The sequence below is a fragment of the Ictalurus punctatus genome, chromosome 24, assembly GCF_001660625.3.
Source record: "Ictalurus punctatus breed USDA103 chromosome 24, Coco_2.0, whole genome shotgun sequence".
Lineage (NCBI taxonomy): Eukaryota > Metazoa > Chordata > Actinopteri > Siluriformes > Ictaluridae > Ictalurus > Ictalurus punctatus.
In genome coordinates this window covers 9,160,642-9,176,421 of record NC_030439.2, presented here as the reverse complement: position 1 = coordinate 9,176,421, position 15,780 = coordinate 9,160,642, and the positions used below count along the sequence as shown (strand labels likewise).

At 40.4% G+C, this 15,780-nt stretch overlaps 1 protein-coding gene across 1 annotated transcript in view; it reads left to right on the top strand.

The window, feature by feature from the left end:
• Positions 1-3,144: 3,144 nt before the first annotated feature.
• shisa9b (shisa family member 9b) overlaps positions 3,145-15,780 on the top strand; it is a 48,959-nt gene continuing 36,323 nt past the window's right edge. The window contains exons 1-2 of the mRNA XM_017454073.3: positions 3,145-4,325; positions 5,787-5,899. Coding sequence (XP_017309562.1) covers positions 3,817-4,325; positions 5,787-5,899 — 622 coding nt within the window. The 5' untranslated portion in view covers positions 3,145-3,816. The remainder of the gene's footprint in view (positions 4,326-5,786; positions 5,900-15,780) is intronic.

Below are 15,780 nucleotides of genomic sequence, written 5' to 3'. Positions count from 1 at the left end.
ACTTGAAACATTCGTTATATTGAACTATTTCAATTTCTTTTGTTTGATTTGTTCATTGAAAACAGCTGAAAGTCTGTAAATTTGACAATAAACCTGATTTGCAATAAGGTTTGAATAATTTTTATTGCAACTGTACTTTATAAAAATCCAACATCACTCCGTCATCAACCGGCCACGCACAGGAGCTCGTCGCAAGATTTCTGACCAGGGAGTCTGAAGAATATTCAGAAGAGTAGCCCAAGAGCCAAGAACCACTCGGAAAGAGCTCCAGAAACACTTGGAGGCAGCAGATACCATCGTCACAGAGAAAACAAGAGGCAATGCACTCCATGCTCACGCTTACCCTGTAAGACTCCATTACTAAAGAAGAGGCATGTCGAAGCTTGTTTAAAGTTTGCTACAACTCATTTGGACAAGCCTATGAAATACTGGGATTGTAGTCTGGTCAGGCGAGAGCAAAATGTAACTTTTTCGCTGTCATACTACACACCATGTTTGGAGAAGAAATGGCACTGCACATCACCCTTAAAACACTATAGTAACAGTGAAGTGTGGAGGTGGAAGCATCATGGTGTGGGGCTGTTTTGCATCACATGGTACTGGCATGGTACTTCCCATCCCTGCACCATGGAGATGGGGGCCAATTCCCCAGAAACCCATGTCCTGAACCCGTGCTTTCCGTCCCCCTCCTGCTTCCCTTGTGTCCTCGCCTCACCATCGAATAATCTTGGGGACAAATTGATCGGGGTTTTGAGCATTAGCTAGAGAAATGTTTGTGTATCGGTAGTGCAGTAATGAAAAATGGTGTGGTATATGGGCAGCATTGGCTGGGGAGACAGTGCCAGGGCTGTCAGCATGAGCTGCACATCAGGGAGACGGCTATAAGAGTTTGCACTGTGAGATAAAGTGCTTGTCTTAATACCCACGTCAAACTCTAAATTACTTGCCAAGTGGTAAGGGCCCTTTGAGGTCATACATTGGGTCAGGGAAGTTGACTGTGAAGTAAGGCGAACACATAGAGGTGGGGTTGCCCAAACACAAAAAAAATGCAATTTGGGATGAACTCAAGGCTATGCTCAACGTGGGGGTAATCGAGGAGTCCCACAGTAACTGGAGCAGCCCAGTGGTGTTGGTTCCGAGGAATGGGGGAGTCAGCGGCAAGCCGGATGACTGCATGGCCTGAATCAGGCGGTGGGGGTATGTGGGAGTGTGTGCAAGCGCCGGTTTGTAAATGGAGGACGGAGCTGGAAAAGGTGAGTGGTAAAGACTGCACACCTATGGGGAATTCTCTTAATGATTGTTCTGAGTTGCAATGAGAAGGATGAGCGGATAAGAAGGAGTGAGATATGCACCTCGAGAGAGAGAGCCATCAGCACAGAGCCGTGTGTGCGTGCGTATGTGTGTGTGTGTGAGTTTACGCTGACAAGTGGGAAAAAAGGAGGAAATAAAGAACACTTTGATTTGGTTCAAGCCTGTCTCTGACTTCCTCCTTTCTGTCTGAATGGGAGAAAATATTACAGTGAATTTTCAAATTTTTCCTTCACCTTTAGAAAAGCTTCATTTTCAGTCACCAAAAATGCTGTTTTGATGTGGAAGGGAGGCTAAAACACAGAATACATCTTCAAATAATATGCATGTTTGTGTGCAACATAATTTAGTTAAATTAAACTAAACTAAACCACCATGCACACCTATTGCAGAGTTGAACCAGATTGGTTCTAAAGAGGTGTAAACTTGAAAGTTTGGAAAGATGCTTTTAATATAGAAAAACCCCCGAATATTATTATTAATTATAATATAAAAATGATTATTTCAAGCATTGCTTGACCCAATTTCAAAATATTGTTGTGCCCCAGTAAATAAAAGCATCTCAGAATGCACAAAACATTGAACCTTGAGGTGGATGGGCTACTGTACAAGAGCAGAAGACCACATCAGGTTCCACTCCTGTCAGCCAAGAACAGGAATCTTAGGCTATCATGGGCACAGACTCAACCAAACTGGACAGTTGAAGATGGAGTGGAACCTGGTGTGTTCTTCTGCTGTTGTAGCTCATCCATCTCAAGGTTTGCTGTGTTGTGGATTCTGAGATGCTTTCCTGTGCACCATGATTGTAAAGAGTGCTTATTTGAGTTACTATTGACCTCCTGACAGCTCAAACCTTTTGGTCATTCTCCTCTGATCTCTGATCTCTCATTGTGGCTGTGTTTTGTTTATAACAGTTATAATCAAACAGCACCAACACATTTAGTCAGCCCAGGATTTTATGGTCTGAACTTAAAAAAAGAACACCTTTAGATCAGTTCAGTAGTTTAAATTTGAGTGGAATTGTAAACACATTTGCCTCACACCTTTGTGGTTGGTGGTTCGAACTGCATGTTCTTCACGTGCTTCACGGGTTTCCTCCAGGTACTCCGGTTACCTCGACAATCCAAAAACATGCGTTGTAGGCTGACTAGCATTTCGAGTTCCCTGAGATAGGCTCTAGGCTCCCAGTGACCCTGTGTAGGATAAGTGGGATGGAAAACGGATGGATGAGGCACTATTTGTTATAGGCAGAATAGTCCCTATTATTACTTCTGAAAAAGCACGCTAACCCTGTAAATAATTTGCCACAGTTTAGGCTGCTATTGATTTTAGGATAGTTCAAAAATGACTTTAAAAAGGGGTGAAAAAAAAAACCCTCCAAGAAAACACAGCCAGTAATCAGTAATGTTTGTTCCAATTTCAGCAAGGTTTTAAAGGCTACATGATATGGATAGGGTGAGAGGGGCTGCATGGACAGTAGGACAAGAAACAAACACATATGTACTCTCTTAAAGATTTAAATGATATTTTATATACTACATTTTAATATTTAAACTTTTGGTCAGTGTAAATATTTTAGAATCATGGGTAAATATGTAGATACGTGCACCTAGACTAAGCACAAACTACAATTATGAAATTAAAACACAGTTATGTGTAGTTATATTGAAAATGTTGATGATTGGAATGAGTGTTGGAATCATTCAGTAAAGCTTGATTTAAGAAGAGCGCATGATCACTCATTATAATTTGTGCGTCACTAATAAGGTTATCCAGGCTAGTTATACTCAGGACATCTGGCCCTTAATTGGCGCAACCAGATACGCGTGGCGTGCATAAGCATCACATCTCACACTCTCTCGAGTGTCACGTCAGAAGATTTGAACTTTTAGGATCCTTTTGCGGACCTGGGCCTGAGCGGTAGTGCGCAGGTTTGGACGCGACATCTGTCTTGTTATCAGTCAGCAGACGTCATCAGTTTCTAGTAGGCCCATAGATATGGTTCTGTAGGGACCTACTTGTTTCTCACTTTTGTTCGCTCGCACCTTCCCACACTCGAGTGTCTCTCTCCTCCTCTCTCATTACGCAGTTGATCCTGTTCAGCGTTCGAGCGCGCGCTGCCAGAGGAGCACTCACTCTCACTCACACGTAGTCGTGATGCGTGCGATGTGATGTGGACTGTCGTAGTTAAAGAAGGATATCTGTAACGCACAAAGGCGCCGCTTTTATCGGTCTTTCCTTTTTTTTTATTTAAATGTGCAATGCATGTTTCGGTGGCGGCGTACAACGACACAAATAAAACGGAGGCACGGTAAGTTGCTCGCGCTTCTCCGACAACCGACTGTTGCGCTAGGAGAGCGTCAGTCAAACATGAGCGGAAACGCGGACGGAGGCGACGCGCTCGCGGAATACGAGCTCCTCGCCACTTCATGAGGCGCGAGCTTCGATTCTTTAACGTTGTAGAGTGGAAGCGGGTACAAAAACAAACAGCGGAAGAGCGCGCGCAGGATGAGAAGCACGGAGCTGCTGCTCGCCTACTTTCTCGTGAAAGTTGTGGCGTGCAACGTAGCCGGTGAGAGCGCTAGACAGATCGGTTCGGTGGCCGTGTCCGGCTCCAACGAGTCCCGAGACGGCGAGAGCGGTCTCTCGGAGCCTCCGCACACAGAGGATAAATGCAGGGGCTACTACGACGTGATGGGCCAGTGGGACCCGCCGTTCGTGTGCCGCACGGGAAGCTACCTGTACTGCTGCGGCACGTGCGGCTTCCGCTTCTGCTGCGAATTCAAGGAATCGCGCCTGGACCAGCGCGCGTGCACTAACGACGGCACACCGCCGTGGTCAATGACGGGCAGACCGCCACCCAAAAAGAACGACCCGGCGCACGACCCCACGAAGGATAAAACCAATCTAATCGTGTACATCATATGCGGAGTGGTCGCCATCATGGCTCTGGTGGGGATTTTCACCAAACTCGGCCTTGAAAAGGCGCATCGACCTCACAGAGAAGACATGTCTAGGTGGGTGACCCGAGGGAAGACTTAACAACATCACCTTTTTATCCATAGTCAGAAAAATAGCACGGACACACTAGTGAACCCATATTGAGTGAACTCAATGTGCCTGTCCAGTATCCACACTAATATAATAGACTATTCACACTAGACAACCCATAGAATCATAATTCTTAACAATCACACAGAGGAGAGAGTATGGCTTGAGATAGACATGGTAAACAGGTATGCAGGGGTCTTCAGTTTTATGCACTGCTACAGGCTTTCATTACATTCAAACTGAAGGCACACTTGATAGAGTGAAGATGAACTGATTAAACAAGTGAAATCAGGTGAGGCTCCTGCTTGGTTTGGAGTGAAAGCCTGCAACCACACCTGCCCTTTCTGTTTAAGATTGAAGACCCCTGATGTAGCATATAGGCCTAGTTGCTGTCATTTAATTTACTGATAGGCCTGGTGTTTACTACTGTACAGTGGATGTATGGTAGTAAACACTATCAGTAAATGAAATGTGTTTGAAAGGGGGGGCCCTGGTATAAAGGATATGACAGAGTGAGATGCGAACATGCTTTTACACTACCTCTTAAGTTAAACCTATAGTATAGAGATGGAAAAATGTTTGTTTTTAATGTATGCAGCTCCACAGCAGCAACTGCCAAAGTTTTTTTTTTTTTTTTTTTACATTTTAATATAAATACACTTTGATGTGTTTTAAACCCTGCTTCTAATTAAGCCACTATCACAATTTATCCCGATCATGCCACTGAACAAGTGATTGTTCACATCTTCATTCAGGACACGTCTTCTAGGCTTTAGTATAGAAATCTACAGCGTGTCCCAAAGGTCTCCATACTCAGGGGACTATGTTTGCCAGCACCACATCTGCTGTACCTTTGTCAGTGGATGTTCTTGGACGTCCACTTCTTGTTTGGTCCGCAACACTTCCAGTTTTTTTGAATTTGTTAATAAGTTTTACATCAGTGTCATGTGTGATGTGCTTGCCATGTTTCCTGTTAGTCCATCGCAACCTTGCGACACCTTCCCGATCCAGCCATGAGAATGACTTCAATAAAAGGCATTCTTAAAGGTTATCTGGGGTTGAAACATATATAATGTAAACTAAGCATAAAATGTTGGGAACATATTTTGCTAAAAAGTGTTAATTTCCCCTATTTATGGAGACTTTTGGGACACCCTGTATTTAGATTATATAAGGTCAATTATTTTTCAGACTCCCTGATTTCTGACATCCATTTTTAAGCATGCACTTTGAGTAATACACATCATGCATGGTTTTTCATTTTGAACATACTGGCATGCTCATGAGAATACAGCACCTATTTCCTGGCAGTGTATCTGTCAGTTTTGGAGTGAGACTTCAATGACCGTAAAATACATCAAGCAAGCAGCACAGTACTTCATCGCTAATAGTTTTGAGACCTGCTATAATGACGTGTGTCTCTGCAGAGCGCTGGCGCAAGTGATACGGCAGAGAGGAGGAGAGGAACATGAGGAGAGCCTGGCTGTGCATGGACAGCCCTATGAGAACCTGCCGGCCAGGACAACAGGAAATAACCTGCGTGAGTATACATGTTTTTTGAACTGTAACACCAGGACTATGTGTTCTCCAACTGGGAGTGTTTTATATACAATAAGTAATTATTTAATTTTGTTGGTCAAAAAATACAGTCGTATGACTCTTGTCTATGTATTAAAAGAGCTGCCTATATATTTCTGACTGTGGGAGTCTTTATGGTCCATGATGGACTCCAGTATGATTTTTCTTCAGGGTGGATTAGATTCAGAGTCAGTGCAAGTGAGATTTAGAGTTGGGTGAGTCTCATTCAGAGTAAAGGTGATGCTGGTTCAGAGTCAGGTTGCGATTGATTCACATTGAATTTGATGGCGAAAACAGATGCAAGAGAAACTAATAGAAGCAGCTGTGGCTTATTCACCTCAGAGAGGCAGCTGTGAGGTCCTACAGCTATTCACAAGGGCACAGATCTTTGACTTGGCCTTCGTTGTGGAAGGGAAGTTGTTATAGCTGGCCATTTTTGGCACATCCGGTAGGCCACAGCACCACTTACATCTACAGTGATCATTTAATGTGCTGGGGTGGTAATTGCCTTGGCTGACTAATACACATAGCAATACTCTCTCTCTCACTTTCTACACACATGCATTCAGAAGCATGCTGTGAACGCATGCGTAAGCAGGACTCTAATCACCATGATAGCAAGCTCCTCATGCTGTGCTGCTACCAGTGTACACACCTCCTGGTCTTCCCTGCTAACCCAGCTTGAAGGATTCAAACTGATGATTTGAGTTTGTGTTACAGATTACACATGATGATGATTTTTTTTTAAAATAGAAAAACAATAAACCTGCCTTTGTGACTAAGAGTTTTACTGTGCTCATATTAATCTTTTTGTACAAATGCTGCCTGGTGCTGTATACATCAGTGTTGCTATGGCACTAGTGGATTTTTCTCTGTTAAGCTTTCCTATTGCTTATGTAGGTGTGCTGATCAATATGCTTATTATAAAATATATGGCCAATAGTTTGTGGACACCTGACCATCTTACCTACAGTTTCATCCAAACGTATTGTAACAGCATAGCCAATTCTGTTGTTTTTGCTATACACTGAAAACATTTGACTGAGATGAAAAGATGAATATAAGACGATATATCAGAATTTCAGCTTTCATTTCCTGCTATTTACACCTACATGTATGGAACCACTTGGAACATGGCACTTTTTGTTTGAACCTGCCCGTTTTTTAACTGATCAAAAATATTGGCACATGCCAAACAGGTGTTTCTTGTTGTTCAGGTGTCCCCTGTCCCTGTTAGAGTGATTGTTTAAATAATTAATAGCTCCCAATGTCTGCTCTTGGTTTGAGCCCTGGGTTTCACCTGTGAAGACTGCATTTGTTGTTAAAAAAGGATAAACCTACAAGAAGACCATAGAGCTGTATATGGGAGAAAAGCAAGCCATTTTGAATCTGAGAAATTATGGAAAATTGCACAAACATTGGGCATAGCTAGTCCAATTTGTAATTATCCTGGAAAAAGAAAGAAACCACTAGTGTTCAAATAACCAGACATTGACCAGGTTGGCCAAGGAAAACAACAGCAGTTGATGACAAACATTGTGAGAGCTGTGAAGAAAAACCTCAAAACAACAATTAGTGACATCACCAGCAAACTCATTGGCCAAGTGTGGTGGAGGTAGTGTCATGGCTTGGGCTTGCATGGCTGCTTCTGGAACAGGTTCACTAATCTTAATTGGTGATGTAACTCATGATGGTAGCAGCAGAATGAATTAAGAAGATTTCATTTACACTTTGTATGCCAATTTAAAGAAAAATGCATCCAACTCTAATCTGGAGGAACTTCATCATGCAGCAAGACAATGACCCAAAACACACTGCCAACTCAACAAAGGACTTTATCATGAGGGGAAAAAGTGTAAGGTTTTAGACTGACGAAGTCAATCACCAGGCCTTAACTCAACTGTGTAGCATTTAACCTACAGAAGAGGAGACGGAAGGAACTCGAAACAAACAACTGAAAGAAGCTGCAGTAAAAGCCTGGAAAAGCAACACAAAAGAAAAATACAACAGTTTGGTGATGTTAGTGATCAGCGGCTTGATGCAGTTATTGCAAGGAAGGGATATGCAACCAATACTTTTGCTCACCTAAAATTAGGCAGTCTGCCACCAACGGTGCCATGTTCTAAGTAGTTTAACACGTCTAGATGTAAATATCAGCAAATGAAAGTTGAAGTTATGGTCTCTATATTCATCATTTGAATGATGATTCAGCTGATTCAGAATGCTGCAGCGCGCCTCGTCTTCAACCAGCCCAAGAGAACCCATGTCACACTCTTGTTCGTCTCCCTCCACTGGCTTCCTGTAGCTGCCCGCATCAAATTCAAGGCCTTGATGCTCACGTACAAGACCTTGTCAGGAACTGCACCCTCCTACCTCAACTCTCTCCTGAAGGCTTACGTTCCATCACACAATCTGCGAACGATTAGCGACCGACGTGTAGTAGTTCGCACTCAGCGTGGCGCAAGGTCCCTTTCCAGAACCTTCACGCTAACTGTTCCTCAGTGGTGGAATGAACTTCCAACCTCAGTCCGGACCGCAGAATCTCTCACCATCTTCAAAAAACAGCTAAAGACCCACCTCTTCCATGAACACCTAACCAACTCATAAAAAAATAAATAAAAAAATTGGCACTTACACCTCTACACTGTGCACTTTGCTTCTTCTGGAACTCAATTAATGGCTCTTGTATGGTAGCACTACTTGTATTATTCTCTGCTCGATATATCGCTTTGCTTGTATTTTTCTCATTTGTAAGTCGCTTTGGATAAAAGCGTCTGCTAAGTGAATAAATGTAAATTTGATCTCAAACACGAATGTCTTCAATGTACAGCAAAAACAAAATAATTGGCCTTGCTCTTCCAACATTTCAATACAGTCAGAGGGGACCGTATATAGGTACAGTAGTTTGCAAAAGTCTTAGGCGCCCTAATTTTTTTTAAAATACAAATTTTGTCTGTGTTTATTTTATGACTTCTGCATTATTGAGTCAATAAAAATATTTTAGATTCCTAACACTACTTTTCTACCAAAAAATTAAATGTTACAGGAAAATGTTTGTATGACAGTAAGGAAAGCAACATATTACATAATACACCACTTTTCAGACAAAAAATCAAAAAGAAGTCTGTCCGGTTTTATCTGCAAAACGTTCCTCAAAATAATATACTTAAATATTATTCTGTACCTGCTTATTCATGTAGTTATCTAGTCAGCTAATCATGTGGCAGCAGCAGAATGCATAAAATCATGTATAGACTGTACATCAAACATAACAATGTTGAAAACGTGTCATTTTAGTGACTTTGACCGTGGCATGGTTGTTGGTACCAGATGGACTAGTTTGAGTATTTCAGAAATTGCTGATCTCTTGGGATTTTCCTGGGGGAACAGTCAGTATAGTTTACACAAAATGATTGGGGGGAAGCCGACATCCAGTGAGTGTCAATTCTGTGGATGGAAATGCTCTCTAGATAAGAGGTCAGAGGAGAATGGCCAGGAAAATGAGCTGAAAGGAAGGCTATGGTAACTCAAATAAACCACTCTTTACAACCATAGTGAGCAGTCAAAATATGCAGATGGTCTACAACAGGAATTTTTCATAATCAGAAGACCACATTGAATTCCACTACTATCAGCCACGAACCGGAATTTGAGGCTACAGTGGGCACACGCTCTCGCAAACTGGACAGATTGGAAAAATTATTTAGTCTGATTGATTGAATATTGATTTCTGCTCTGACATGCAGATGGTAAGGTCAGAATTTGTATCAGCAGCAGAAATCCATGGACTCAACCTGCCTTGTGTTAGAAGTTGAAGGTGGTGGTGGTGTAGTGGTGTGGGGAAAGTTTTCTGGGCACAGATTGGGCCCCATAATATAGAATCTGAGTATTGTTGCATCTGAGTATCGCTGCTGATCATGTGCATCTTTTATGGCCACAATTTACTCATCATATAATGAATGTGCCACGTCACAATGAACAAGTCATCTCAAACCTGTTCCATGAACATCACAGTGAGTCCAGTGTACTTTAGTGTAATTCAGTTGTGTACCTTTTGGGATGTGGTAGAACCAGATATTGACAACAAATCTGCAGCAATGATGTAATGCAATCATGATGACATGAACCAGAATCTCAGAAGCAATATATCACACACATTGTGGAATCCATGCCATGAAGAAATAATGTTCTGCAAGTCTTACCCTGTATTTAATTTTTATCAGAAATGTAAAATGGGCCATTTTGATCCAAATAAAACAAGAAGTAGGTTAAAACAGGTTACACCCAGAAAACAGGCCAAGAAAGTAGATCATTCAGGGTATTTCTATAAAATAATTTGAAGCCTTTAACAAAAAACAAACAAACAAACAAAAAAAAAACTGTAAGCTTAACTAACAGGTGTTTTAAAATGTATATTAAAATGTTAAATCTTGCTTATTGCAATTCATCTATCTAATCTTTATAGAATTATATTATATCAATATAAAAATTGAACTGTAGATTTACAGCATCAATGTTCAGACATCATTTGGACCATCCAATGCTAAAAAAAAATAAATAAATTATCTTACCACACAGAACACAGGTGTGCTGGGTCAGTAGTTCCTAAGCTGTGCTTTAAAACATATTATTCCGTAACCACAGTGGATGTGTCAGTGTGATGAGCAGCTTAGCCAAGTGGTGACTGCAAACGACACCGTAATTAATTCTCCTGAGAGCTTGTGTGTGCCATGTTCTGTCCCTCCAGCAACAGTCAGCTCAGCTCTGACGGATACAGAGGACTCATTACAGTGGAGTAAACTTGCATTCAGCTCGATCATCTACTTATTTATTAGAACAGCTGAGAGAGCATTGGGTTTAAACCGCATTTGGCTTACCAAAATAAGGGCTGTCCCATTTGGAGGGCAGGAGAAAGACAGCTCTCTTCTTTTTGAAGATTGTGAAAGAAGCCCCATTTTACTAGATGATTTTTAGACTGTAACAGTCACCATTGTGTGTGTTTGACTGTTTGTCATGATAATATTGTAAACCATGATAAAAGGTCAAGCAGTTATTGTTATAAGAAAATGTAGGTATACCTACCAGTCATGCATATTCACACCATACATGTATGTCAATTCAGTTTTATTTGTAACAATAGACATTGTCACAAAGCAACCTTACAGAAATATATAAATTTAGGATGTACATTTTAAACTGATAAATTTGTCACATGCCAATATTGCTAGGCATATTCTAATATGTTGTATGACAGATGTTACAATATATACTTTATGGAGAGTGTCCTAACAGGCCAATGAAGTAGGCTATATTTCAAGTAGTGGCTTAGTGGTTAACACGTTTGTCTCACACCTCTGGGGTTGGGGGTTTTAATACTTCCTACAATTTCTGTGTGTGGAGTTAGCATATTCTCCCTTTGCTTTGGGGTTTTCCTCCGGGCACTCTGGTTTCCTCCCCCTGTCCAAAGACATGCGTTGTACGTAGGCTGATTGGCATCGCAAAAATTGTCCTGGGCATATGATTGTGCCCTGTGATGGGTTGGCACCCGGTCCATGGTGTCCCCTGCCTTGTGCCCTGAGATCCCTGGGATAGGCCCCAGGCTCCCCTGAAACCCTGTGCAGGATAAGTTGTATGGAAAATCTTTTATCTTTGTAAATATTTCATTGTGCTTATCAATAAATATTTAGTTTTAACTTTTTTCAATTATATTATTATTATTATTATTATTATTATTATTATTACTTTCAGATATGGTCTGCATAATCCATTGACCACATCTACCAGTAGCTCTACCACTAACATGTCCTGAGAGTTTGTGGTTTATCATGCTACACTACACATGTTAACCATTACTGGACCACATTGTGTCCATGTGAGGAGCAGCTTATCAAGTGGTGACTGCAAATTACACTGTAATTAATTCTCCTGAGAGCTTGCGTGTATCCTTTTAGAAAATATCAATTCACTTCCGTTCTTTTCTGTTAGCCATTATTTTCTTTACCATTTTGGGGGAAGGTCATGACAAACCCTTTTGTAATACAACTCGCAAGTGACATTTTGTATCAGGTCAGAGCAAATGAAACACTTATTTCAAGTGTTATGAAAGTTGTAGCACCCCAGGCTTGGGGAGTAATGGAATATATATAACTGTGTTACGTAATCAGGATACAAAAAACATAACTGTAAACCGTTAGTTATGTCAAAAACAAAGTAATCAGATTACAGGTACATTTTGTAAAAAAAAATGGAATACTATCAGATTACAATTTTTTTCATTTAAAACCACAAATTAATCTTTTGACATAACACAATATAGACAGCTGCTTGAATATAATTTTAATAATAATTAATAATTCCTTACATTTATATAGCACTTATAGTGCTTTTCTAGACACTTGAAGTGCTTTAAATAGGATGGGGTGGGGGAATCTCTTCAACCACCACTAGTGTGTAGCATCCACCTGGATGATGTGACGGCAGCCATAGTGCGCCAGAACACCCACCACACCACCAGCTAGTTCTGGTTCTCTCTTGCCAGTCTTGCTAACATGAGCAACCTCCTGGCATATGCGCAAATAATTTTTGCGTTAAGTTAATTTGGTAGAAATGAACACAAATTGTTCTCTGAAATGCTTTTGTTAGGGTGACCATACGTCCTCTTTTTCCCGGACATGTCCTCTTTTTCAGACATTAAAAAAGCGTCCTGCCGGGATTTCTAAATTTGAGAAAATGTCTCAGATTCGGCTTTAATTTCATTATGATGTGCTTATGGTGTAATACTGCATCATGTGTGCACATGTTTGCATTGCTTTAACCCCTCTTTGTATTTCCCACCTTCTCGCACACCAGTTCGTCGACTATAAAAGGCTTACAGCAACTATTGGCCAAATTCCTGCTTCTCAACCATCAGCCTACTATCAGTGAACATGCAAAGGTGAAGCGCTGTTGTGTACGGCATCAAACAGTTGCTTGACAATAACAGCGAGTGACAGCTATCCTGAGTCGAAACAATGCCCATGACCATATGAGGTCATTTTTAATTTCATGTTATCGCATTGCTTCGTATTACATGGCCATTCAAATGTGTAAATGATGGCAGAAGGTACACTCGTGGCATCTAATATTTTATTTTTATTCCATGAACATTCAAAAGAATGGGAATTATATATTTTGTGATGCTAATAGTGTCCTTTTAAGTGTATTAAAATCGTAGTAAAATTATAGTAACATTGTTTTGAACACTATAAAGAAACACAAAAAAGGTATCCTCTTTTTAGAAAACCAGAATATGGTCACCCTAACTTTTGTGGTGTAATGTTACCTGCAACAGGGACAGTAATCTTTTATTCATTCCTTTTATTTATTTATTTTCTTAAAACGTATCCAAACATTGACCATGCATTTAAGCTCTAAAATAAGTTCTAAATAATGCTTTTCTCTTGACTCACATATTTACATATGTGACCTTGAAGTAATCAAGAAATAATCAGACTACATTACTTTCATATTGTGATACTTGGATTATGTCACTGATGGAAAGTAAGTAATTTCTATCTGTAATGGAATACATTGTTAAAGTAACTCTCCCAACCTTGTAGCACCCTAAGATGAAAAAACACAGATGGAAGCCTGGATATGAGATGAAAACTATTTCAGATACATGGACAAACATGCATGGAATTACTTTTGTTTATAAGATTGATTGATGATTGGTCATCATTTGATCTCAGAACATTTCGAGCAAATTAACGAATGTGAGCAATTTACATGACATTATAACGTTGCTATTTTAGCAACACTTATTATATGCAAATCTTGTTCTGCTGTGCATTATTCTGCAGCTTCATATCAGTAAAGTCACATGCTTCATGAGAATAATGTTGAAGCAGTGGGCTACTTGCTGTGTGCATTTCTGTTTTGAAATTGTGCAGTTTTCTAGTTTCTAGTAGCACGGTTTACATGTAGAGCTTTGGGACATGTAGAGCTCTGGGACAAAGATCAAATTAAAAGATAAAGATTAACCTGTACCAGAGAAAAGTGAAAATGGGCTTTCCCCTTTGGAATAAATAAAGTACATCTCTTAATCTATCTTATGTATGTCAAGGCTGTATCATTTTCCAAATTAGTGTCCATCACTTGAGAAGGCATCTTAGAAAGCTGCAACTTTCCTATATAACTTTCCTGAACACTATAGTGATCTTGAACAGGTGGTCAGTTTCATTGCCAGTCAATTTGAGGGACCAGGATGTCTCCATGAGTATACAGATATATAGGTAGATGTACTTTATTGATCCCAAAGTCGTAATGTGGGAAGAACAGTCACCCGAGCTCAGGATCAAACCCACAACCTTTAGAGCTATAAGGCCATAAAAGTAGGCATAACTCTACCATTGCACCAGTGACATTCTACATCAGGAACTGCCTAATGTATAGTGTGTATGCCCAATAATGCATTTCAACATAGAAAAATAAGTTGTGATCTTGAGAAAACTCCATTTATTCTTTTAAATTCCATAGCTATTCAACCAAAAAAAGGTCTTAAATAGTCCAACAAAAAGTTTTAGTAATACCTTCCCAAAAAAATGCATCTCTCCTTTGCTATGCTCCTTGCAATATCACTTTGTGCTGTTGCAAATATCAGCACTTTTCTGGTGCAGCCGTTAGTTAATTACAGCTGTGCTGATATTCAGTACAACAGCAGTCCTATAAACAAGAAATTAATAGACTAACTGACATTACAGACACTATGTCCAAATATTTTTATTTGGTTTTTTTCTTCTTCAAAGAAAACAGTTGCTTTGTGTGTTGCCATGGTAATGCGCAGACTGAATGACAGCCCATAGTAAGTGTCGTAATGGTTTCAGTGTAACAAACTATTGCTAGAACTGGAATTTTATGTAGCGACAGGTGACAGTGATGCACACAGTTACATGTCCCAGTACTTTATATTACATCTACATATACATATACAGTGCTCCTGGAAAGCCGCTCATCCTATCAATAACTCTAGCTAGACAGCTTCCATCATATAAAATAAAGCAGTTACATGATTAATCCTTGCTGGTTTAACAGCTGTTTAGAACATCTGCTTGACTGAAGTGAGGGAGTACTGAATTTAGCTGATTACAGAGATGGTTTAATGATCTGACGCACTCACACTGAACATCACATACTCTTGAGTCATGCAGATGCTACAACCCATGGTACAGTAGCATGTGTTTAAAAGCATTTTTCATAAAATGTGTCAAACTCAAGATATTTTATAGACATATGACTGGGATGCTTAGTATAATGTAGTATAGCTTCTGTCCTATCCTAAAATTACTGCTCTAAATTCATTAATATTTATAAGCAGAGAAGGAGAGGGCCTTGGCAGATCAATCATTCATCTTTCTTTTAAACAGAGACCTCTCATTTTCTTTCCTACCTCCCCCTCCTGGAATAATTATCAGTTAATTTCCTGCCAACAGCACTGCTGATAGGTAGGTGGTTGTGCACGGTGGCAGCTCAGGTGGATTACTGTAATGGCTGGCAGTCAATGTGCTGGACTCTGTTTCACAAATACCACAGACTCAGGATAGATAAAATGAGCACACACGCAATGACCAACATATAAATAAGCATTAATTAGCATTATGGCATAAATAGCAAGTGGCTTTGGAACGGGAGCACAGATTGTGGATCTTCACACTTCTAAAGCTGACATTCACAGATGAGAGCAGAAAAAGGGATACATGTGGTGCAGTGTGTGATGTGGCTCTGTGAAGAGCTCTGAGCCAGCAGGCCAGGCCGACTTAACTGGGTCCTCATCAGAGATTGCCATCAGTCAAACACTCCTGCTGC